Source organism: Lithobates pipiens, unplaced genomic scaffold (assembly GCF_037356315.1).
Source record: "Lithobates pipiens isolate NorthernLeopardFrog02 unplaced genomic scaffold, aLitPip1_a1.2 Scaffold_8, whole genome shotgun sequence".
Classification (NCBI taxonomy): Eukaryota; Metazoa; Chordata; class Amphibia; order Anura; family Ranidae; genus Lithobates; species Lithobates pipiens.
This window is the reverse complement of record NW_027507903.1, coordinates 325,866,123-325,889,636: the sequence shown is the minus strand read 5'-3', so window position 1 is coordinate 325,889,636 and position 23,514 is coordinate 325,866,123. Positions and strand designations below refer to the sequence as shown.

The following is a 23,514-nucleotide window of genomic DNA, read 5'->3' as shown; positions in this document are numbered from 1 at the left end:
CAGGAATCCCCAAAATGAACTGAGGGGGTCAACAGATGCTTCATAAAATGATGGAAGATTAGTTATTCTTTTAAAGTTTCTGTGGAGCTCCACATCAGTACCTAGCCCTAAAAGAGTTTCTTTAACCACTTAAGCCACAGAAGGATTTGCCCCCTTAATGACCAGGGCATTTTTTGAGATACAGCACTGCGTCGCGTTAACTGACAATTGAGCGGTCCTGCGAGATTGTACCCAAACAAAATTGATGTCCTTTTTTCCCCCCTATAGAGCTTTCTTTTGGTGGTATTTGGTCACTTCAGCGGTTTTTATTTTTTTTCACTATAAACAAAAAAAAAAAAGAGCGACAATTTTGAAAAAAATATATACAACCACAATATTTTTGTACTTTTTTGCTATAATAAATATCCCCCCCCCCCCCCCCAAAAAAAATCTCTCAGTTTAAGCAGATATGTACTTCTACATATTTTTGGAGAGAAAAAAAAAAATAAGGAGCGCACCTGGTCCCGAATAACAGGAAGTTAACAGGAATTTTTTTTTTTGTGGGTGGAGCTCTATGACCTTTCTGACCACATGGGTTTAGAAACTTCCACATATATACCGCTAGCCTCCAGCGAGTAACCATTGCTCATTTTGGCTCTGAAGAAAGGGGGTCCCCCCCCCGAAATGCTTTAGCCATTTTCGTTGAGGTATTTGCCAATTCATCTGACATCTGATCTGGATCTGTCAATATTCGGTGCAATGGATCCAACTGTATTGATTTTGCCTTTGATAAATACTCGTTTGTGAGTAGCCATTTTGCTATTTGTTTTGGTTTTAATAAAGCTCTTGGTATACAATGTATGCAATACCTTTTCCCCTCACCAGTGGTCCGTGACCGCCAGTTGTTCTCTTCCTCCAATATATGCACTACAGAGGGGAGGTCATGTGACTACCCGGCAGACGTCAGAGGGAAATCTCAGCCTCTCTCTGTAGGACATACATCGGTGGAAGAGAGCGACGGGCGGTCACGTGATCCCTGATCGGTGAGGAGAAAAGGTATTTAGAAGAAGGAAAAAAAAAAAAGAAGAGGCATACCCTGTGTACTACATGTTATCCTAGCAAATGGGCTGGCAGTGATTGTGAGCACTGTCTTTACAACCCCTTTTAAGGTGAATTAGCCAGTGGCAAGACAATGTTACCTAGGGATGAATGGTCAGCTGCCAAAGAAAAGCATTGAGTCAACTTTACCAGCTGTGTATTTGTTAAAGGTCTTATTTACACCCTCAAACTCAAAACAGTGGGTACAACCATAGCAGTAGAAGTGGTGCCAAAGAACAGATTTCTGTGCATTACTATAATGCCAGCAGCTGATGCCAAGGGGAAGTATTAAAATCCAAAAGGATACAAATAATAATATTGCTATTATTATTTAAGGTACTATTATTTACGTTTTAGGGTCGACGATTCTGAAGCTTCATGAGGGGGGGGGGGGGGGGGGTTCGATGAACTTGGGTGATAATTCTGTCTCCAGATACAGTACAGTGAGTGAATATGGTCCCCTAAGGCAGTAAGAATTTATTAACACTAGCTGCTGCATTACAACGCAGTGGCTGGAGCCTGGTACGATCTGGTGGGATAATTGCAGTGCCAACGTGCTCATCATGGTACATTGCATAGTTCACTTTTTTTTTTTTTTTTAAAACAAACATTTCATGACAGTCTATTGCCTGCTGCGCGGTTGCAAGGTGGTGGATTACTCTGCACCACAAAAAAAAAAAAAAAAGTACAGCTTGTTTTACTTTTGAGCACACACCTTTAGAATACCATTGCAGCGTGGTGTTGTGAATGGGGCACATAGAAGCCAAGGCTGGTGTGAATGGGCCCGAAATGTGTTACTGCCAAGATCACCAGGTGAAAAAGTAAAAAAAAAAAAAAAAAAAAAAACACCTAATTGCGGCCTTCACATCTAAGGACTGGTAAGCTAAAACATATTACATTTTAAAATTGGGGTTCATATATACTTAAACCTGAGGTCCGCCCACATTAAAAGCCAGCGGCTACGACTCCTAGAAACAGAGTTACCGGTAAGTCTAACTCTAGTTTTCTCCAGTCTGTCCAGGACAGCACTAGAGAGGATCAACGAGAACTTACCAGATGGGGGGGGGGGAACAGTATACCGCTTGGAGGACTTTTCTCCCAAGTGCTTGGTCTTGCGCTCTTCTTCCTGCGACCATTTTATCCAACCCTTTAGTACTATCGACAGGTCCCATTTTGGCAAAATTTTAAACGGAACAGTTCTAATTCTGGCTAACCCCTTAAAGAACCTGCTAACTAGCGGGTCTAATGCCAGGGGTTGCTCTAAAAAAAACAAAAAAAACAAAAACAAACAAAAACAGATAAGGCCGCAACGTGCTCCTTTAAAAGTACTAATGGCCAGTCCTTTATCCATGGCATCTTGTAAAAACTAACACAGCCGGAATACCTACAGACACCTTCTTGGTATCTAACCATGAACAAAAAACGTTCCAAAACTTAACATAAATCGCGTGGGTTACCTTCTTTCTACTAGAAAGAATTGTGTTTACCACCCTGTCCGAGAGTCTGTATCTCTGGTAAAAGAACTGGGCCCTGGGACAGCAGATCCTTCCTCTCGGTCAGCACGAGGGGAGGCTCCACTGACTGGCGTAACAGTGTGAAAAACCATGGCCTCTTCGGGCCAATACGGAACCACTAATATCATCTTGGTCTGTTCTTGAATAAATTTCCTCAGCACTAGAGGAATACGTTTGACTGGGTCAAGGCATCTATCCCTTTGGCCCCTGCTTCTCTTTCTAGCAAGAAGTACACTGGAACCTGGGCATTTGTTCTGTTGGCGAACAAGTCCACCTCTGGGAGACCCAATTTCTGTACTATCAGTTGAAAGATTTCTCCGTTTTAGGGACCATTCTGACTCGCACACTTGGTGTCGACTCAAAGTCCGCCAGGTGGTTGAAACAGAACAGGAAAAAGGAGGCTTTGGGGTCACCAACCCCAGAGACTTTTAAGGTGTCACAAACAGAACAAATTAATATTAAAATAATATCAATAAAAAAATATATATTTTATTACATAACCTCGTAATACACAGACAAGTTTAAAAATACATGAACATATCAGATTAAGAAGTATAAAAACACAAAAAATTCTTGATTGAATTACTAGCAGTTCTACATATACCACTCAACATGTTGTTTGGCTCATTTGAGCTTCCTCAGGAGTTTAGGTACATGGTCCGATGAGCTAGAAATAGAGAATAAATAAAGCTTCAAATCATATATAGAATGTCATAATATACATATATACACAAATAAATCAATTTATATCAGTCGGTTATATATCATAATCAAATTAAGATACAAAACATGTACGTCCACATGGAATCTTACCAGCAGTATCAAGAAAAATCACTAAAATATGTGCCGAACAGAGACGGTATTCATGCTAATAAAGCCAGCAGGGTTTTAGACAGGGCATCAATGCAACAAAAGTGGAAACTCCCTTCGCCACCCACAAACACAAGTCCATCAAAGACCATAGGAGGATAAAGAGTAAATTGATCCCAACACTACGGATGAGAATAAATTAAACTGATGAGATTGGCCAAATAATTACCAAAGGTATCAAGAAAAAAAAAACTTTTCTATTATGGATCATAGGAAAATATATATAGTAAATTTGATAATTGAAAATGTATTAAATTCAATAGTGAGATTAATGAAGATAAATTCCTCACCGCAATCGAGAGTATGCAGTTCTTTCTTTAAACGGCTACACATCTAGCAACCAGAGATCTTTACTCACAGACGACGTCCTGTTTTTTATTGGGGATACGGGCTCTACCCTGAACAATATAGTGCAGTTGATGGAGGAATTCGGACAACAATCAGGCTTGGTTATTAACTGGAGCAAATCAGCCCTTATGCCATTGTCGGGGTCTGGAGGTCCAATACTATCTACGGTTTTGGGATTGGAAGTGGTGCCTAAGTTAAAATACCTGGGTATTTGGATCTCTAGAGATATAAACCAGTATGTTGAGGAGAATCTAGTACCATTACTGGCGAAGCTGAAGCAAAAGGTTGATAACTGGTGTCGCCTCCTACTGTCTGTGGCTGGCCGCTGCAATCTAGTAAAAATGATTTGGCAGCCACAGATTCTATATATTCTTCATAATTCCCCAATCTGGATTAACCAGAAGTGGTTTACCAGACTGGAGGTGCTGATCCGTGAGTTAATATGGAGGAGCAGACAGCCTCGTATTCGACTACAGACGTTGCAGCTTTCTGCAGAAAAGGGAGGAGTAGCGATACCACACCTAAGAACATACTTTTTGTCAGCCCAGCTCCAGCATTTTACTGGGGCTGGGCTTGAAGGAGGTGGTTGCTCAAACCATAAAATTGATGATCGATAAAGCATACCATAAAACATTAGCTGAAGTTTTGGAGGCCAATTCATTTGCTTGTAGGTGTCCTACTAATGTATTGGCGAGGAAAGTATGGCAGACAACCAAGCAACTCTTGGACTATGAGGGAGTGACTGAGTATACACCCTTATGGAACAATGGAGACCTGGCCGAATTAAACAGTATAGGTAGGCCATTAGAGTGGGAGAGAAGGGGGATCACTAGGTTAGTGCACCTTTACCAGGGGAGCCTTATGAAATCTTTTGAAGCCCTTCGGCAGGAATTTGGTATTTCCAATAGAAAGTTCTATATATACTTACAAGTGAGACACAGGATACAAGCACAGTATCGTACACTTACCATTGAGAGGATAAAGACCCCCCTACTCCAGGAATTTCTCGATCGAAGGCAAACAAAGGGCCAGATCTCTAGGCTATATACAAAACTTAAGGATAAAGTGTTGAAAGGAGAGGGCCCTGATAAGAGTAGAAGGGGATGGGAGGCAGATTTGGGACCACTCAGGTGTGAACAATGGGATGAGACCCTAGCACAGGGGAACTTGGTATCTATTTCCCCATCACAGCGTATGTCCCATTAACTTTTTATATATAGGGCATACTATACCCCTAAAAAAATGTGGAAAATAAGTAGAAAATCTAACGGTAATTGCCCGTTGTGGGGCATTAGGGGATCTTCTCCATATGGTATGGAAGTGCCCAAAATTGTATCAGTATTGGGTAGAAATTGTACACAGAATCAACAGGATTTTCAACACCACCTTGAAACCGGAAGCTAAGACTTGTCTATTAGGGATTATGGAAGGGGGTAGAATGCCCGCTGCAACAAAGCCATCTATACTGAGGTGCCTATACCAGGCCAGACGCCTAATTGCGTTGAACTGGCAGGCAACGAGTCCCCCAGTACTACAAGCATGGGTAAACGCCATAAATTCCATAATTTGGTGTGAACGAGCAATGTTTATTAGACAAAATAATATAAAAAAATTTGGGGCGTTATGGAATCCATGGTTGAGAGATATGGGTTACCCCCTGGATGAGATAGTGGATGATAGGACTTAGCGAGTATTTACTCGGTCCGGGCTTGGTGTGGTTTGAAAATCCGATGATGTCCCCCGTCCTTGTCCCCGAAGGGATTTGCCATCTTCCTAGCCGGCCAGCCTGAATTGGTCTGGCCGGAGCCGGTAGCACGTGTTCGAAGAATGGGGTTTTTTTTGGGGGGAAGCTTAGTAGGCGGGTTAGGGAAATTAGTATGGGTTACATGATTATGTCTGCGTTTTTTGATAAATTCTATGATGCAAGAATTTGTATTTTTTGCTGTTTTATATGATAATTTTTTATAATCATGTCGTATGTAAAAGAAAAATCTTTTTCAATAAAGAGTATTTAAATAAAAAAAAAAAAAAAAAAAAAAGAGATCTTTACTCAAAAGGACGAGCATTTAAAATTTGAAGCACCTTTGCTCATTATAAAACAATTGGGTGAATGGAAAATCTACATAGTACATGAAATGAAAGCCAACAGCAGTTAGGTGCAAATATGTACAATACCTGGTGATGAGAAGCAAGTCTGGCGGCAAGTCAAAGTGGGGGACAGAAAAAAAAAAAAAAACGTTTCCCCCAGAGAACATTTTCCGGCATCAGAGAGTAGCGGCGAACGCCGCACTCTTAATAGTCCTCCCCACCCGGCTGCGCCTGACATCACCGCCAGGCTGCGGACAGTCAGTGAGGATTTCCCTCTGGGCAGGTAAATGGGCATGCACCGTGGATGATGCTGAACGCGTCATGATCTACACAGTTGCAATGAAATAAATAGAGAACATGCCGGAAGGCATGGGAGGAAGCCATGGGCGCCATCTTGACTCAGGGATATATGGGGGAACCATTTCCCATATAAAAAAATCAACAAAAATCTGGCCGCATGGAATACTCAGATGTAAAAAAAAAAAAAAAACAGCGGGTGTGCGGTGGATTAGCCACATAACCGCTGGGTGCCCCAGGCATCCGTATGGTCAACAATATAGGAACATAGCGAATGGGAAAGGCAACTGGGGGGCCACTGGAAAAATAGAATATTTTTTATATCATGAAATGGAGAATTTATTTATTTATTAACTGAACATTAGTCAATAATGATCAATTAAATTATTTACATGAAAATGCTGATAAGAAATACCATGTGGACGTAAATTAGTAGCAGATATAAAAAAATTAAAAGAAATTTAATTTTTGTATTTTTTTATTTTTAGGTTTTAAAGAAAAATTTGAAACTAAATGCTTCATTGAGACCAGGATATTTTACCACGGACAACTCGTGTATCCATCTAGCCTCCCGTTGCAAGAGCAGTCTATCATAATCCCCCCACCCCCCCCCCCCCCCCGGGACCCGGTGCAATATGTTCCAAAGCATAAAAATGCATTTTGGTGCTATTAAAATTATGAAATAAACCAATATGGCGACTAATGGGAGTTTCCATGCTTTTTTTATGTATCAATGATACATGATCGCGAATTCAACAAAAAAAAAAAGGGTCTCTTGGTTTTCCCAATATAATAGGCGTCACACTCACATAGCATAATATAAACTATGCCAACTGATTGACAGGTGACGGAAAATTTGGGTTTAAACAAACGGCCGTTTGGAAGGACAATGGAGCGAGTAGCCCAAATTAATTTCCAAAAGTTACACTTATGGCAAGGTCTAGTGCCTCTTTTAGATTCACTAGGAAGGTAATCTCGGGATATGGTTTCAAGTGCTTAGAGACCTTTTCATCTCCCATTAGGAGGTACCAATATTTATTCAAAATGCTCCTAACCTGTTGGTGTTTTACCAAGAAGGTGGTAATCAGGCTTACACCAGATGTAGTTTTACGAGGCTTAGCACAAGCACATGAAACCGTATCCAGAGATTACCTTCAGGAGATCAAGATCCGAGGGTTAGTCTTGTATGTAGCCATTACAATCCTCAAGAAACAATTTCTAGTGAATCCAAAAGAGGCACTAGACTTTGCCATAACTAACTTTTGTAAATTCATTTGGGCTGCTCGCGCCATTGTCCTTGCAAACGGCCATTTGTTTAAACCCAAGTTTTCTGTCACCTGTCAATCAGTTGACAGTTTATATTATGCAATGTGAGTGTGAGGCCCATTATATTGGGAAAACCAAGAGACCCTTTTTTGCTGAATTCGCGATCATGTATCATTGATACATAAACGCATGGAAACTACCATTAGTTGCCATATTGGTTTATATCATTTTAGTAGCACCAAAATGCATTTTTATGCTTTGGAACACATTGCACCGGGTCCCGGGGGGGTTTGGGGGGATTATGATAGACTGCTCTTGCAACTGGGGGCTAGATGGATACACGGGTTGTCAGCGGTAAAATATCCTGGTCTCAATGAAGCATTTTGTTTCAAATGTTTTCTTTAAAACAAAAATAAAAGTTTTTTTTTTTTTTTATATATGCTACTAATTTACGTCCACATGGTATTTCTTATCAGCATTTTCATGTAAATAATTTAATCATTATTGACTAATGTTCAGTTTATATTCTCCATTTCATAAGAAATATTCTACTGTTCCACTATAATTTTTCCAGGGTCTCCCCCAGTTGCCTTTCCCATTCGCTATGTTCCTATATTGTTGGCCATACGGACACCCGAGGCATCCAGCGGTTATATGGCTAATCCACTGCGCACCTGCTGGGAGCCCTAGAGGAATTTATTTTTTTTCCCACGGGTTGCGGGCTTTGTGGGGAGTGCCCACATCTGAGTTTTACTTCCATGCGGCCAGATTTTTGGTGATTTTATATGGGCAATGGTTCCCCATATATCCCCAAGTCAAGATGGCGCCCATGGCTTCCTCCCATGCCTTCCAGCATGTTCTCTACTTCATTGTAACTCGGCACCCATTTACCCTGCCCAGTGGGAAATCCTCACAGGCTGTCCGTGGCCCGGCGGTGATGTCAGACGCCGCCGGGTCGGGAGGACTATAAGATTGCGGAGTTCACCGCTACTCTCTGATGCCGGCCAATGTTCTCTGGGGGGGAAAAGGGTGTTTTTCTGTCCCTCCCTTTGACTTGCCGCCAGACTTACTTCTCATCACCAGGTATTGTACATATTTGCACCTAACTGCTGTTAGCTTTCATGTCATGTACTATGTAGATTGGTCATTCACTCAATCGTTTTAATTAGCAAATGTGCTTCAAATTTTAGATGCTCGTCCTTTTGAGTAAAGATCTCTGGTTGCTAGATGTCCAGCCGTTTAAAGAAAGAATTGTATACTCTCGATTGCGGTGAGGAATTTATCTTCATTAAACTCACTATTGGATTTAATACATTTTAAATGATCAAATTTACTATATATAATTTTCCCACAATGTATAATAGAAAACTTTTTTCTCGATACCTTTGGTAATTTGGCCAATCTCACCAATTTAATTTATTTTCATCCGTAGTGTTGGGATCAATGTACTGTTTATCCTCCTATGGTCTCAATTTGATGGACTTGTGTTTGTGGGTGGCAAAGGGAGTTTCCACTTTTGTTGCATTGATGCCCCGTCTAAAACCCTGCTGGCTTTATTAGCATTAATACCGTCTATGTTCGGCACATATTTTAGTGATTTTTCATGACACTGCTGGTAAGATTCCATGTGGACGTACATGTTTTGTATGTTAATTTAATTATGGTACATACCCGACTGATATAAATTGATTTATTTGTATATATTATGACATTCTATATATGATTTGAAGCTTTATCTATTCTCTATTTATTATTTCTAGCTCATCAGACCATGTAGCTAAACTCCTTAGGAAGCTCAAATGAGCAAAACATGTTGAGTGGTGTTTGTGTTTCTTAATCTGATATGTTCATGTATTTTTAAACTTGTCTGTGTATTACAAGTTTACGTAATAAAAAAAATAAAAAATTAAAAAAAAATTATATAATATTCATTTATTCTGTTTGTGACACCTTAAAAGTCCCTGTGGTTGGTGACCCCAAAGCCCCCTTTTCCTGTTCTGTTTCTTAAATTGGGATGTGGTGTCTAGTTTGGTGTTCCAGCCCTCTTTTTTGAATGCCGCCAGGTGGTTGTCCACTCCTCTCAGATGGACTGCCGATACAGACTACAGGTTTCTCTCGGCCCAACACAAGATGATACTTTTTAGCGCTTCCCATATTGCCTATAGCTCCCTCCAGTTGGCAGACCATGGGACTGTACTTTCTCCCAGCGCCCTTGGGCTATTTTTGACCCTCAATGGGTCCCCCAGCATTGACATCCGTGGTGATACGGACGGATACTGGAAGAGACCACCATAGACCCTGTACCAGGTTCTCCTGTTTTCTCCACCACCACAGAGACCTTCTGGTCTTTGAAGATAGGCGGATGGTTGTGTCTAGGGATTCCTGCACTCTATCCCAGCTGTTCAGCGCCTAGAGGCGATTCAGTTCGCATTGTGCGCTATACAAGTATTTCATTCATTCATTCATACATTCATTCAGGATGTTGGCTCGAGGGCACCTGAAATGGGCTCTTGCCCATGGAACCGCAGGAATTGATGTTACCAGAAGACCCAGACCTGACATAGGGAAATCACCCGTTTTTTTGCAAAAAAGGTTGCAGTCGCCTTCATCTTTTCTACTTTCTCCTCTATGAGACAAATCTTTTGCGTCACTGAGCTCACCAAGAAGCCCAGGTACTGTAAGACTTGCGTTGGGATTAAGTGCGACTTTTCTTTGTTTATCAACCACCAGTCTACAACAGCATGAACATTGTCAAATAAATATCAGAGCCGAATCATCCTCCTATACAATTAGAGGCCATAATGTGGTGACCAAGGAACAGCTAAATCAAGAAAAACGTGGCCTAACATTCAGGCTATACCTAATAAAGCAACCATATGTCTAAAGCTATGAGCCCGGAAGTATCAGCAACTGGTTACTACATAGAAAGGTAGGAGTACATAATTGTCAGGAAGTAACAAATGTCTCATAGCACGCAACCTCACTCATGAGGAAGTTTGCGGGTTAGGAAGGCTCTGTGGGCCCCCCATCAGCCACGAACAAACAAAAGAAACAATAATCCAGGATATTTTTTATATGTTTCACCAGCGTGACATTGATCACTGGCGATTTCCTCACGCCTGTGTAATTTATATCGATATAGACAGACAATCTCCATCGGAAGAATGTGTGACAGGGTGACAATGCAGGAACACAAATGGGAGACAGCAATAAGGCGTGCTCACCCCATAACAGTAGGTGCCCCAACGATCCTAAGGACTTTATGGTAGGATTGCCAAAAAGAATTTTAAAGGAAAATTGCAGATAACCTTTTTTTTTAGCATTACATGTGTTAAAGCCTAAATTATATTTTAGTAGTTCGGTTTATTTAACCACTTCAGCCCCGGAAGAGTACCAATTTTGTTTTTTAAAAAGCCAATTCTGATATGTATTCTTCTACATATTTTTGGTAACCGAGTACCTGTCACCAGCCCATCAGAGTACCGAGCACCAATTTGCAGCACATGCCCCATAGAATATACGTTGGGGTTTTTGCTAATGGGGTCATTTGTGGGCAATTCCACTAGGCTGGCTCAAGGACCTTAAAAAGTGTGATAGGCAAGAGTGAAATGAGATGTGCAATTTATGCTCCTAGAACGCTTGAAGGTACTACTTCAATGTTGGGCCTCTGTATGTGGCCCGGCTGTGAAAAAGTCTCACACATGTGGTATTGCCATACTCGGGAAGAGTAGTAGAATGTATTTTGGGGTGTCATTTTTGCTATATACATGCTATGCGTTAGAAATATCTTACAAATTGATAACTGTGTAAAAAAAAAAATATATATATATATATATATATACACACACACACACGGTTAAATTTTTTTCCCAGATTTTCCCAAAAACTTCTGAAAAAAAAATGAACCGTTCAAGAGACTAATTATGGGTGTTTTCTTTCCAAAATGGGGTAATTTTGTTGGCAATTCCAGTGTCCTGGTGCTCCAGGGCCTTCAGAAGTGTGATAGGTCATTGAGAAATTAGATGTGTCATTTATGTTTGTAGAAAGCTTAAAGGTGCTACTTCAATGTTGGTCCTTTGTATGTGGCCAGGCTGTGTAAAAGTCTCATATGTGGTATCACCATACTCGGGAAGAGTAGCAGAATGAATTTTGTGTAAAAAAAATAAAATAAAATTAATTATATATATATATATATATATATATATAGCAAAGCATTGTGGGATAAAAAACTCACCATTAATACCTAGGGATGTCTACTTTCTAAAAAGTTTACTTTGCTGACTTGTTAGAGTCTCAAGAAATAAGATTCACCTGATGTACTGAAGGCCTGATCAGATGTGATCAATTTTCAGTGATTGGCACCATAGTTTGTAGACGCTATAACCTTCACAAAGACCAAATTATATACACCAATTTGGGTTATATTTTACCAAAGATATGTAGCAGTATAAGTTTTGGCCAAACTGTATAAAGAAAAATTACTAATTAGCAAAATGTTATGACAAAATGAAAAAGGCAATTTTTTCACAAAATTTACGGTCTTTTTATTTATAGCACAAAAAATAAAAAACACACACTAGTGATTAAATAACACCAAAAGAAAGCTCCATTTGTGTGAAAAAAAGGGCGCAAGTTTCATATGGGTACAGTGTTGGACTATTATTCAAACTTTGAGCGCTGGAAGCTGAAAATTGGTCTGGGCAGGAAGGAGGTGTAAGTGGTGGTTAAAGGGATGTTGTAAAGAAGAAAATGGCGGATGTGTTAAAACAGCTGACAGAAATAGATTTTCTCCATGCCTTCGACCAGTGGAAAAAAACAAGACTGCAGCAATGTATTAGTGCAAATGGGGAATATATTGAAGGGAACAAGCATTACATTTGTAATACATATAAAGAGGTTGAAGGGGTGGGCAGTCTGTCAGTGCTCAGACCATATGCTGCATCAAATTGGTCTGCATGGCTGTTGTCTCAGAAGGAAGCCTCTTCTAAAGATTAAGCACAAGAAAGCCCGCAAAACAGTTTGCTGAAGACAAGCAGACTAAGGACATGGATTACTGGAACCATGTCCTGTGGTCTGATGAGACCAAGATAAAATGATTTGATTCAGATAGTGTCAAGCGTGTGTGGCAGCAACCAGGTGAGGAGTACAAAGACAAGGGTGTCTTGCTTAAAGCCCTTCGGAGACTGGGCTGCAGGGCAGTATTCCAACAACATGATAACGACCCCAAACACACCTCCAAGATAATCACTGCCTTGCTAAATAGCATATCTCCAGACCTAAACTCTATTGAGCATCTGTGGGGCATCCTCAAATGGAAGATGGAAGAGTACAAAGGTCTCTAACATCCATGATGGAGGAGTGGAAGAGGACTCCAGTGGCAAACTGTGAAGCTCTGGTGAATGCCATGCCCCAGAGGGTTAAGGCAGTGCTGGAAAAATAGGATTTTTGTACTCACCGTAAAATACTTTTCTCTGTAGTTCACTGACTGACACAGCTCCTTTACTTAGACCATCGGGTTGTTATGCCACCATCAGCAAATGACTAGGCAGAACATGTTAACATGTACAAAAAAACAGAACTTTCTAGTTCCGCCCAAGGGGCGGTCCCTTCAGTAACAACCCCCCAGCCTGCATCCTGCAGCCTCAGTACGTCAACAAGCAGTAGAACGTAAAAAAAAAAAAATAGGAGGGGAGGGTGCTGTGTCAGAATCCTATTTTCTCTTACGTTCTCTGACTGACACAGCTCCTTTAGACCATCGGGACATCCCCAAGCAGTGTCAAAATGAGAGGTGGGAAACCGCATAAAAAAAAAACTTAACCCACCTAAACAGAGTGTGGGAAACAGTATAAAAGCTTCACCCACAAAACAGAGTGCTCTACCAGGGAGTCACCACCTTATCTAACTGCATCAGAACTTGAGGTAACAATGCAGTGCATTTACTTAAGGTAACTTTGTCAAAAACCCAGAAAAAAAAAAAACTTAAAGTGCAATTGCAAATTACAATACCTTGGTAAAGACTCGGGGGACTGATGCCAAGCCAAAGGGGAGAGCCACAAACTGGTAGTGGGCGTCCCCAACTGCAAATCGCAGAAACTTCTGATGCCATAGGCATATGGGTATGTGCAGGTACGCATCCTGGATGTCCAAGGACGCCAGGAAGTCCCCTTGATGGAGTGCAGCGACTACTGAGCAAACTGATTCCATTCTGAACCTCTGTAGTTTCACAAAGCAGTTGAGGGCTTTTAGGTCCAAGATTGGACATACCCCTTCCTTTTTGGGGACTACAAACAGATTTGAGAACCCCTGGAATCTTTCCGGCTCCGGAACAGGTACTATCACCCCGCGACAAAGCAGGTCCCTTACCGCCCCCATTAGGGCCTCCCAGCTAGCCGGGAGTAAGGGTATGCTGGAGGGGAAGAATCTGTTTGGTGGCCAAGAGAGGAACTCTATCTTGTAGCCAGAGGAAATCAGTTCACAGACCCATTAGCTGGATAGCCGAGAGGCCCACCAGGCTGCAAACGCCTGAAGGTGACCCCCCCACCCGTGAGACGGGCGGGGCAAACCTTCATGCGGTAGCACTCTTGCTCGCAGGCTTGTTAGGCTTGCCGTCCCAGGGACATTTTTGTCCTTCGTCATGCGGGCTGGGAACGTTTAGTTGAAGCCCCGGATGGACGAAAAAGCAGTTTGTGAGCGGAAAAAGAGGGCCTTTGCCTACAACGTGGCTCCTTAGCCTTCCTGGCCTATGGGAGTAAGGTACATTTCCCACCTGTGGCATTCTTAATTATATCATCCAACGAGGCTCTAAAGAGCCGCTCGCCAAGGAAGGGTAGATCCTTCAGGGCTTTTTCTTTTAGATGCCTGGTCAGCCGACCAGCATTTTAACCAAATCAGGCGCCTCAGCACCACTGCTGACACTGAAGCCCTGGATAACAGAGGGAAGGTATCCAGGGCCACATCACAAAAGGTACTTAAAGCGGTTGTATAGTCTGTTGTACAAGTTTAACCTATAGGTAAACCTATAATAACGCTTACCTGTAGGTAAAAAAAAATATCGTAAACCTGTACAGTTTGGTAGATATTACCCTCGCAATGCGCTGCTGCACAGGGGATTCTTGGCTGAAAGTCCGGCATACTCCGGATCCTGCTGGAAAGAAATCTCCCGCGCGCATGCGTGGGAGTGACGATATCGCGGCTCCGGCCACTCACAGCGCCGGAGCCGCGATACCCGGAAGACACGCCGAGGGAAAATGTCAGCTCCCTCGGCGTGGATCGGGCCAGATGTCGGGGGCCTTGTTCTAAGGTAAGTATTTCATAATGAGCTAGTATGCGGTGCATACTAGCTCATTATGACTTTTCCCTTGCAGGAAAAAAAAAAGTCAGCTGGTTTACTCCCGCTTTAAGGCCTTGCACTAACTGGTCTGCTAGTTCCACGCAGACAGGAGAAGCCTGCTGCTCCCCCAATTCGCAGTGCAAACGTTTTGCCCACTCAGTAAGTGTGTGCGACACTAATGCTGTGGCCAGTACTGGTCGCATTGCTGACCCCACAAACAGGGAATGGGCCACTGCCTCGGCCTTCCTGTCCATGGGGTCCTTAACCACTTAAGGACCGCCGCATGGCAATGTACGTCGGTGCAATGGCACCGACAGGCACAAGCACGTACATGTACGTGCTCGCCTTCCAAGCGGGTGGGGGGGGGTCGGACCCCCCTCCCGCTGGATGCGGCTGTCCGTTTCGCTGCAGGAGCGATCCGGGATGAGGGGGATGGCTGTTGGTTTCTGGCCATCCCCTCTTGATCGCTCCTGGCGAATGAGAAGCTTCCCCCGCTGTGTATAGTAAACACAGGCAGGGAGGAAGTGATGTCATTCTCCTCGGGCGGTCTTTTTGACCGGACTACGAGGAGAACAGTGAAAGAAAGTGTGCACCAACACTACACAGACATGTAGGCACACATAGGCACACAACCCCCCCCCCCCCCCCCCCCAGTCACAGTGTCACTGATTGCAGTGATCATTTATTTACTGATCACTGCATTCAGTGTCAGTTGTGACAGTTAAAACTGTCAGGGCAGTTAGTGTTAGGTCCAGTGTAGCCCCCTACCCCCCCCCCATAAAGGTTTAACCCCCTGATTGCCCCTAGAGTTAACCCTTTCACCCCCTTTTGCCAGCGTCACTAAGCGATCATTTTTCTGATCGCTGCATTAGTGTCACTGGTGTCGCTAGGTAGCTAGTTATTTTTTTAGGTTCACCGCCAGGTTTTTATAGCGCTAGGTACCCCGATATACTACCCAATAATGGTTTTAACCCCCTGATTGCCCCTAGTTAACCCTTTCACCAGCGATCACCGTATAAGTGTCACTGGTGACGCTGGTTAGTTAGTTTGCTTTTGATAGCATCAGGGCACCCACCATTTATTACCCAATAAAGGTTTAACCCCTTGATCACCCGGCGGGTGATATCAATTAGGTTTTAGGGTCAGGGTCTGCGTCGCCCCAGGCAGCGCTAGGTTAGTGCCAGTACCGCCAACACCCACGCGCAAAGCATAAACCTCCCGTAGTGGTATAGAATCTGAACAGATCAATATCTGACTGATCAAATCTATACTAGCATCCCCAGCAGTTTAGGGTTCCAAAAAAAACGCATTGTTAGCGGGATCAGCCCAGATACCTGCTAGCACCTGCGTTTTGCCCCTCCGCCCAGCCCACCCAAGTGTACCGATCGATCACTGTCCCTTACAAAACACTAAACACATAACTGCAGCGTTCGCAGAGTCAGGCCTGATCCCTGCTATCGCTAACAGTTTTTTTTGGTAGCATTTTATATTTAAATCCGGAAGGCAGTGCTTGGTTTTCGGGGTCCCGTACATGGCTAGGCTCCCAAAAAGTCCCCACATGTGGTATCCCCGTACTCGGAAGAAGCAGCAGAATTTATTTTGGGATGTAATTTTACTTATGCCCATAGCATGTGCAAGCAATATATCATTTAGTGACAACTTTGTGCAAAAAAAAATAAGACTTTTTAATATTCCTGCAACTTGTTGCAAAATATAAAATATTTCATGGACTCAACATGCCTCAGTAAATAGCCTGGGGTGTCTACTTTCCAAAATGGGGTCATTTGGGGGGGGGGGGGGGGGGTTGTGTTATTTTGGCATTTTATGGCCTTCAAAACTGTGATAGGTAGTGAGGAGTGAAATCAAAAATTTGCACCCTTAGAAATCCTGAAGGCAGTGATTGGATTTCGGGGTGCCGTACACGGCTAGACTCCCAAAAAGGCCCACATACGTGGTATCCCCCTACTGAGGAGAAGCAGCAGAATATATTTTGGGGTGTAATTCCACACATAACTTTGGCATGTGTGAGCAATATATCACTTAGTGACAACTTTTTGTAAACTTTTTTTTTTTTTGTCTCATTATTCAATCACTTGGGACAAAAATTTTTTTTCAATGGGCTCAACATGCCCCTCAGCAATTTCCTTGGGGTGTCTACTTTCCAAAATGCGGTCATTGGGGGGGGTTGTATTGCCCTGGCATTTTAGCACCTCAAGAAATGAGATAGGCAGTCATAAAGCTGTGTAAATTCCAGAAAATGTACTCTAGTTTGTAGACGCTATAACTTTTGCGCAAACCAATAAATATACGCTTGACATTTTTTTTACTAAAGACACGTGGCTGAATAAATTTTGCCCTAAATGTATAACTAAAATTGAGTTTATTCGATTTTTCTTAAAACAAAAAAAAGTAGAAAATATATTTTTTTCCTCAAAATTTTCAGTCTTTTTCCATTTATATCGCAAAAAATAAAAATCACATACCATCAAAAGAAAGCTCTATTTGTGGGAAGAAAAGGACGCAAATTTCATTTGGGTACAACATTGCATGACCGCGCAATTACCAGTTAAAGCAGTGCAGTGCGAAATTGTAAAAAGACCTCTGGTCCTTAGGCTAACAATTGGTCCGGGGCTGAAGTGGTTAAAGGTAGGAGTCCCCTCTACCGGGATCTTGGTTATTTAATCTAACATGTATACTGGGGGTCCGTGATTGGAGGAGCCGACCATTTTTTGAGAAGGCTCTCCTCAAAGGGGTAATGCCCCGCCATATATTTGGGGACCGAAAAAGTCCGTTGCATTCTACCCCATTCCTTGTATGAACTTATCGAAATAAGCCAGATACGGAAACACCTTTAGGTGCACGGGCTGGCTTACGGGACCCAAAAGGGACCGCTACCTCAGTGGAATCTGCTGTGTCCTGAATTTTCAGGGCATCACGCACAGCTGTGATAAGTGCTCTAACAAGCGCTTTGTCGCACGTGGGCCCGGAATCGCACTCACCCTCACTATCCGATCGGTCCTGGTCAGCGTCATCTGACACAACAGATTAGGGGTCACCAGCCTCAGTGGGGGCTGAGTCTGCATCAGAGCTCTCCCCGGCAACTAACAATCTTGGCAACAAACGTGTTAAGGACCGCCAACAAAATGTCCAGAGGCACTGCACTGTCTGCAGGCGAACCGGTTGCAATTGCCTGGATTTTGGGGGAAGAAACACCAGTTTCTGAAGCCATGCTGACCCCACCCTGTCTGCCACCTGTTGGGGACTTAGGACAGTGATGGTCCCACCCTCCTAACTGCAGCAGGCTGAGGGGCCCCTACTGCAGGACTCACCACCCTGACCGAGTTCTGCGCTGTCCAGCTAAGCGCGCCCGTGTCCTGTGTCAGCTCCCAGGTGCTTGTGAGAGAAAACTGTACTGAGCCTCATGGATCAGCACTGGGCATGAAAACCGTGTTAGGCTACAACAAAATGGCTGCCGAGCATCCAATATAAAAAAGAAGGACATAATCACAGGGAAAATGGCCGCCGAACTTCAAAAAAATGGTTTCTGACCATGCTTCTCCCTGGTCACACCAAAAATGGCCACCGAGCACTGTACACAGAGGGACAGTGACACACAGGCAGAGAAATGGCGACAAACAGCGCTACAGCAATCAGACACAGACACCCAGGACACAGCCTCCCAGTGCAGCCCCTCACCCTGTATCCTGTCTATGTGGCACACACACCGCTCAGCAACCCATGCAGCATCCCCCATGGGGGGGGAGATAGGGACCCCCGAATTGACCTCCCAGGCAATGCCCGGCTGCTGAGCCCCACCGAGGCAGGGAGAGCTGTACTTACCAGTCCTGACGAGCCAGGGAACATTCCATCACAGACCCACTCTCTGATCAGTACGGGGTGACTGCTGGCCCGGCACACTGACATCAGTGGCTATGTGTTGAGTTATTTTGAGGGGACAGCAAATTTACACTGTTATACAAGCTGTACACTCACTACTTGACATTTCTTCAGTGTTGTCACATGAAAAAAAATATTTACAAAAATGCGAGGGGTGTACTCACTTTTGCGAGAAAAAAAAAATGTATGCATGTGTATATAAAATGTGTGTGTCCGTGTGTGTGTGTGTGTGTCCGTGTGTGTGTGTGTCCGTGTGTGTGTGTGTCCGTGTGTGTGTGTGTCCGTGTGTGTGTGTGTGTGTCCGTGTGTGTGTGTGTGTGTCCGTGTGTGTGTGTCCGTGTGTGTGTGTCCGTGTGTGTGTGTGTGTGTCCGTGTGTGTGTGTCCGTGTGTGTGTGTCCGTGTGTGTGTGTCCGTGTGTGTGTGTCCGTGTGTGTGTGTCCGTGTGTGTGTGTGTGTGTGTCCGTGTGTCCGTGTGTCCGTGCCCATCATTTTTTTTTTTTTTTATTAGAAAATATTGGGAAAAATTGACTTTGTATGCACATATAAAGAGAACAATAACTTTAATAGTTCACATAAAATACATACATATACGACACATCATTTGTAAAACAAACTACGAAATACTAAATATGATACTTCCTTTGGGGCAATGCTAGACATGTCAAGAAAATTAAAAAATGTGTTATCTTTATACAAGCCTACAAAGTCCATCCCCCCCCCCCCCCCCCCCCAATTACAATATTTTCAGATTATGTAGGATGTGGCACATTTATAATCAAGGTTTTTGATTGCCACCTTAGGGCACTGCAATCAACTGAATTTTGTAAGCCGTTAATAGACACACCTTAAAAATTAAAGCATCGGCTACAGAAGGCAACATTTTTATATGTAATATAAATATGACAATTTTCTTTCAATGTCTGCACTGTGATAGCAAAGTTATCTCCGACGATTGACCTTAGCCTCTGAGAAAAATGTAATCGGTGTTCCGCCCAAAAATAAAATAAAAGCCAACAGCTACACATACTGCAGCTGCTGGCTTTTAACAAATAGGACACTTACTTGTCCTAGAGTCCAGTGATGTCGGCACCGCAGCTGATGTTTCCATTAGTTGTTGGGTGCTGCTGCCATCATTGTGTGTAAGGGTACCCGGCAGTGTAGCCTTTACAGCTTCAAGCCGGGAACCCTCCTGGCCCTGCTCCTCTCTCCTACTGGCCTTGGCGACAGGGAGAGGAGGGGGGAGCCATGCGGTGATGTCACATGCCGTGGCCCAGACTCCTCAAGTGTGAACAGGATCCTGTCGTTGCCCCCTCCCCCTCAATTGTGGCACCGGAGGGGGGGGGGAGATAAAAGAGTGGAAGTTCTACTTTTGGGTGGCACTCCCTAGACAACCAGTTTCATATGGAATGATCACAATTAAAAGTGCACCAAATGGAAATTTTGAAACGGAAACCAAAAATTTGTCATTTTTATCTAAAATTTATATATATATATATATATATATATATATATATATATATATAATCATGAATTTAAATAAATATGAAATGTCAGCCATTATTGGCACCTTTAGCACAACAAAAGCTCAAGAAATATGTATCCCTTTAAAGTGGAGTTCCGCCTGGGTAAAAACAAAAACCTTTGCGTCTCACAGAAGGCAGCGCGGGGGGGGGGGGATTGGGGTTTAGGAGGGCTGGACATTACGTAGTTCATCGCACAAGATTGCATTGGATTTGACGGGTATTCGTTCCCCCCTGAAAAGGTTCCAAATTGGGGGGGGATCCAATCCACGGAAGTTCCATTTTGGGTGGAACTCCGCTTTAAAGTCTATACAAGTCTTCACACTGGTCAGTTGTGCTTCCATTGTGGTGTTAAAAATCCTGCTTGTTCCATTTTTGGTCAGTTAAGAAAAAAAGACGAACCAAAAAAGCATCTTACTGTTGAAATGCATTGAAACTGCAGCAAGAACGCATCAATAAAAACACACCCATGTTACGTTTTTAAGTCACAAGACCTATGAAAAACACACCATAAGCACAGAATAATTATGGTAAAATCCCAGCAAAATTGTGGTGTTTTCTGCGCTATTATTGACACTTTTTTTCTCTTATCGGCAAAATGCAGATGAGACCATTTTCTGGCTGACATATTTCGGCCTCTCTCTATATACAGTTCTTATCATTGAAATCGTAATAAAAAAATTTATTTTAAAAAACAAGTTTAGTTCATTTACCAGATAAGCTATACTTTTATTTCAAGCACAATACTTTTTATATACACTCGATTTGACGTTCCCAGTGTAACAAAATGACTGAGTTTTTAAAATTATTCCTCAAAAAAATGTCTGGAAAAAAAAAAACACACACACACACACACACACACACACAATCTTATTGCAGGTGTGTACCTGTAGTCTTGAACAATTTTCCTAGCATGCTCCAGTTGGTCATTAGACAGAAGGATGTTTCTGGGGTCAGTTACTGTGAAGAAATGGTTGGCTCTTCCAACAAATGTACTCTGGTCCCAGCGAGGAGCCTTGATGTTAATATTTAATGGCAATTCACCTGACATCTTTTGAATCTGCATGAAAAAAACACAAACATGAATTCCAAAATGTAATGTGTAGACAAACACTAGTGCAAAATAAATATGTTCACTTATACAAGAAAGAAATGTCGTGTCTGTTCCTTGTTAAAGGAGAGTCAAAGAACAAAGCTGCTAGGCATTGCCAAAATAACATAACCCAAACTCCATTTCAGAAAAAAACTGTGATATTAACACATACATGAAATAATTATTGAACCTGTGGGTACTGAAACCGAGATTTTTGTTGCTCACTGTAAAATACCTCTCTCTAAGTTCATTGACAGACACGGCTCTTCTGAATCTTGACCATAGGGTTAAGGTCACCACCTATAGGTGAAGGACACTAGAAAAAAAAAAAAAGAACTTAGCACTGCCTATGGGCAATACTTTCTAGCATAAGGAAAAAAGGGGGGTGTGTTGCGCTTCCTAAATTCCAATAAACTATCAAAGAATGGAAATCAATCTATATCTCAGTAGTGTCAAAGAGAAAACAGAGGTGCAATCGTGCTTAAAGCGGAGGTCCACCCTAAAGTGGACCTTCCGCTCATCGGAACCTCCCCCCTCCGGCGCCACAATTGGCACCTTTCAGGGGGGAGGGGGGGTGCAGATACCTGTACAGTACAGGTATTCTGCACCCACTTCCGGGATAGCTCTCTGCGGAAAGGGGCATAGATTACGCCACTTTCCGCAAGCGCCCGCCCCTTTCTGCAAGTGCCCCGCTGCCTGCTGGGAAACACACAGATCCCAGAGGCAGCGGGGACCGTCCTTATTGCGCAGCGCGATTCGCGCATGCGCAGTAGGGAACCGGGAAATGAAGCCGAAAGGCTCCATTTCCTGATTCCCATACCCAAGATGGCGGCGGCAGCACCCGACAGACGATCTAGAGATCGGCTTCGGGTGCGGACATCGCGGGCGCGCTGGACAGGTAAGTGTCACTATTTTAAAAGTCAGCAGCTGCAGTATTTGTAGCTGCTGGCTTTTAAAAACAAAACAAAAAAAAAAACGCGGAGTCCCGGCGGACTCCCGCTTTAATCAAACAATCAGAAACTGCATCCAAAGTGCATCTGTGCATAGCATAAAATATAATCTACAAATAATTCAAAGTGCATCTGTGCATAGCTCAAGTGTCAACGACAGTGGTACTGTGATAGGCAAAATAAGGTGCATATAATAAAGATTATTATACATACGGTGCATATAGCAAGTAAAATATAAAGAATAGCAGCAGCAAAAAAGTAAAATATAACAGCAGCAGCAACAAATGGATCTAATCAAAGTGACCCATACATAGTCCAATCGTGAATGTTAGAGTGCAATAACACAATCAAATAATAAAGTGCAATTTTGTGCCAAGCCAGCTCTCTTCCGTTCAAGTGATTTTCCGTGTAAGTGCCCGATCACACTAGGTAATTACCTTACTGCTGTAAGGTATACAGCAAAGAAATAGCCTTTTGCAAGGAACACTTGAAGCCAGGAGATGAATGGAGGAGGAAACTTCTAACGACACCATAAATCATCCAATTTCCCTCGTAAAAAATGCTAACAACGTATGCACTCAAGGGATAGACAGATAAAATCCACCATAGTGTAGTATATAAAAACTATCAACTTTATTTAAGCAAATAATCATCTACTCACAAGTGGATAAAGGCAGAGCGCACAGCAAACAATAGACCAACGAGCATGTCGCTTGGGTGTAAACGTCACTTCCGGTTTCCTACGTGTTACGTCATACAATGACTTCAACTTTCTAGCATAAAACACCCATCTGGGATGAATCTCAACTATAACAGAACTGACTAACAATTACATGACTGCCCTATTACATTAGACTGCATTTTCAGATTTTTGCAAACATTAATTAAGCCACATATGACAGGTCTAGCTAATCTGGAGCATCAAGTCACCATATTTGCTGCCACTGAAAATCAGACATCATCAACATGCCCAGAAACCGGAGCTTGCATTTGTCTGACTAGGATCCAACATACAGATTTCTTTTTTACACAATATGCACACGATGCACATAATATGCACATCTTTTTTACATCCAAAATCAATGTGGGCCCTGAATCCTGTGGTGAGGGAGTTCACATATTTAGCATTTTCATAGGTCTTCCCTAACATGCTTTGTTACCACATGGGTTCTGTAGTTTTTTGTGGGGGTGGGACACTGAATAGTGGTTTTGAAGGCCCAAAAAATTAAAAATAAATGAGATAAAATCAAAACATCCTAATTC

At 42.8% G+C, this 23,514-nt stretch overlaps 1 protein-coding gene across 3 annotated transcripts in view; it reads right to left on the bottom strand.

Annotated features, from left to right (window-relative positions):
• Positions 1-23,514, bottom strand: part of LOC143963337 (sideroflexin-1) — a 120,457-nt gene that overhangs the window by 77,118 nt on the left and 19,825 nt on the right. For 2 of the 3 annotated variants that reach the window (XM_077472946.1, XM_077472948.1), the window contains one exon: positions 21,096-21,268. In XM_077472946.1, coding sequence (XP_077329072.1) covers positions 21,096-21,259 — 164 coding nt within the window. In that variant the 5' untranslated portion in view covers positions 21,260-21,268. Of the gene's footprint in view, positions 1-21,095; positions 21,269-21,536; positions 21,618-23,514 lie in introns of all 3 variants that reach the window. The other variant, XM_077472947.1, reaches the window with a different exon arrangement.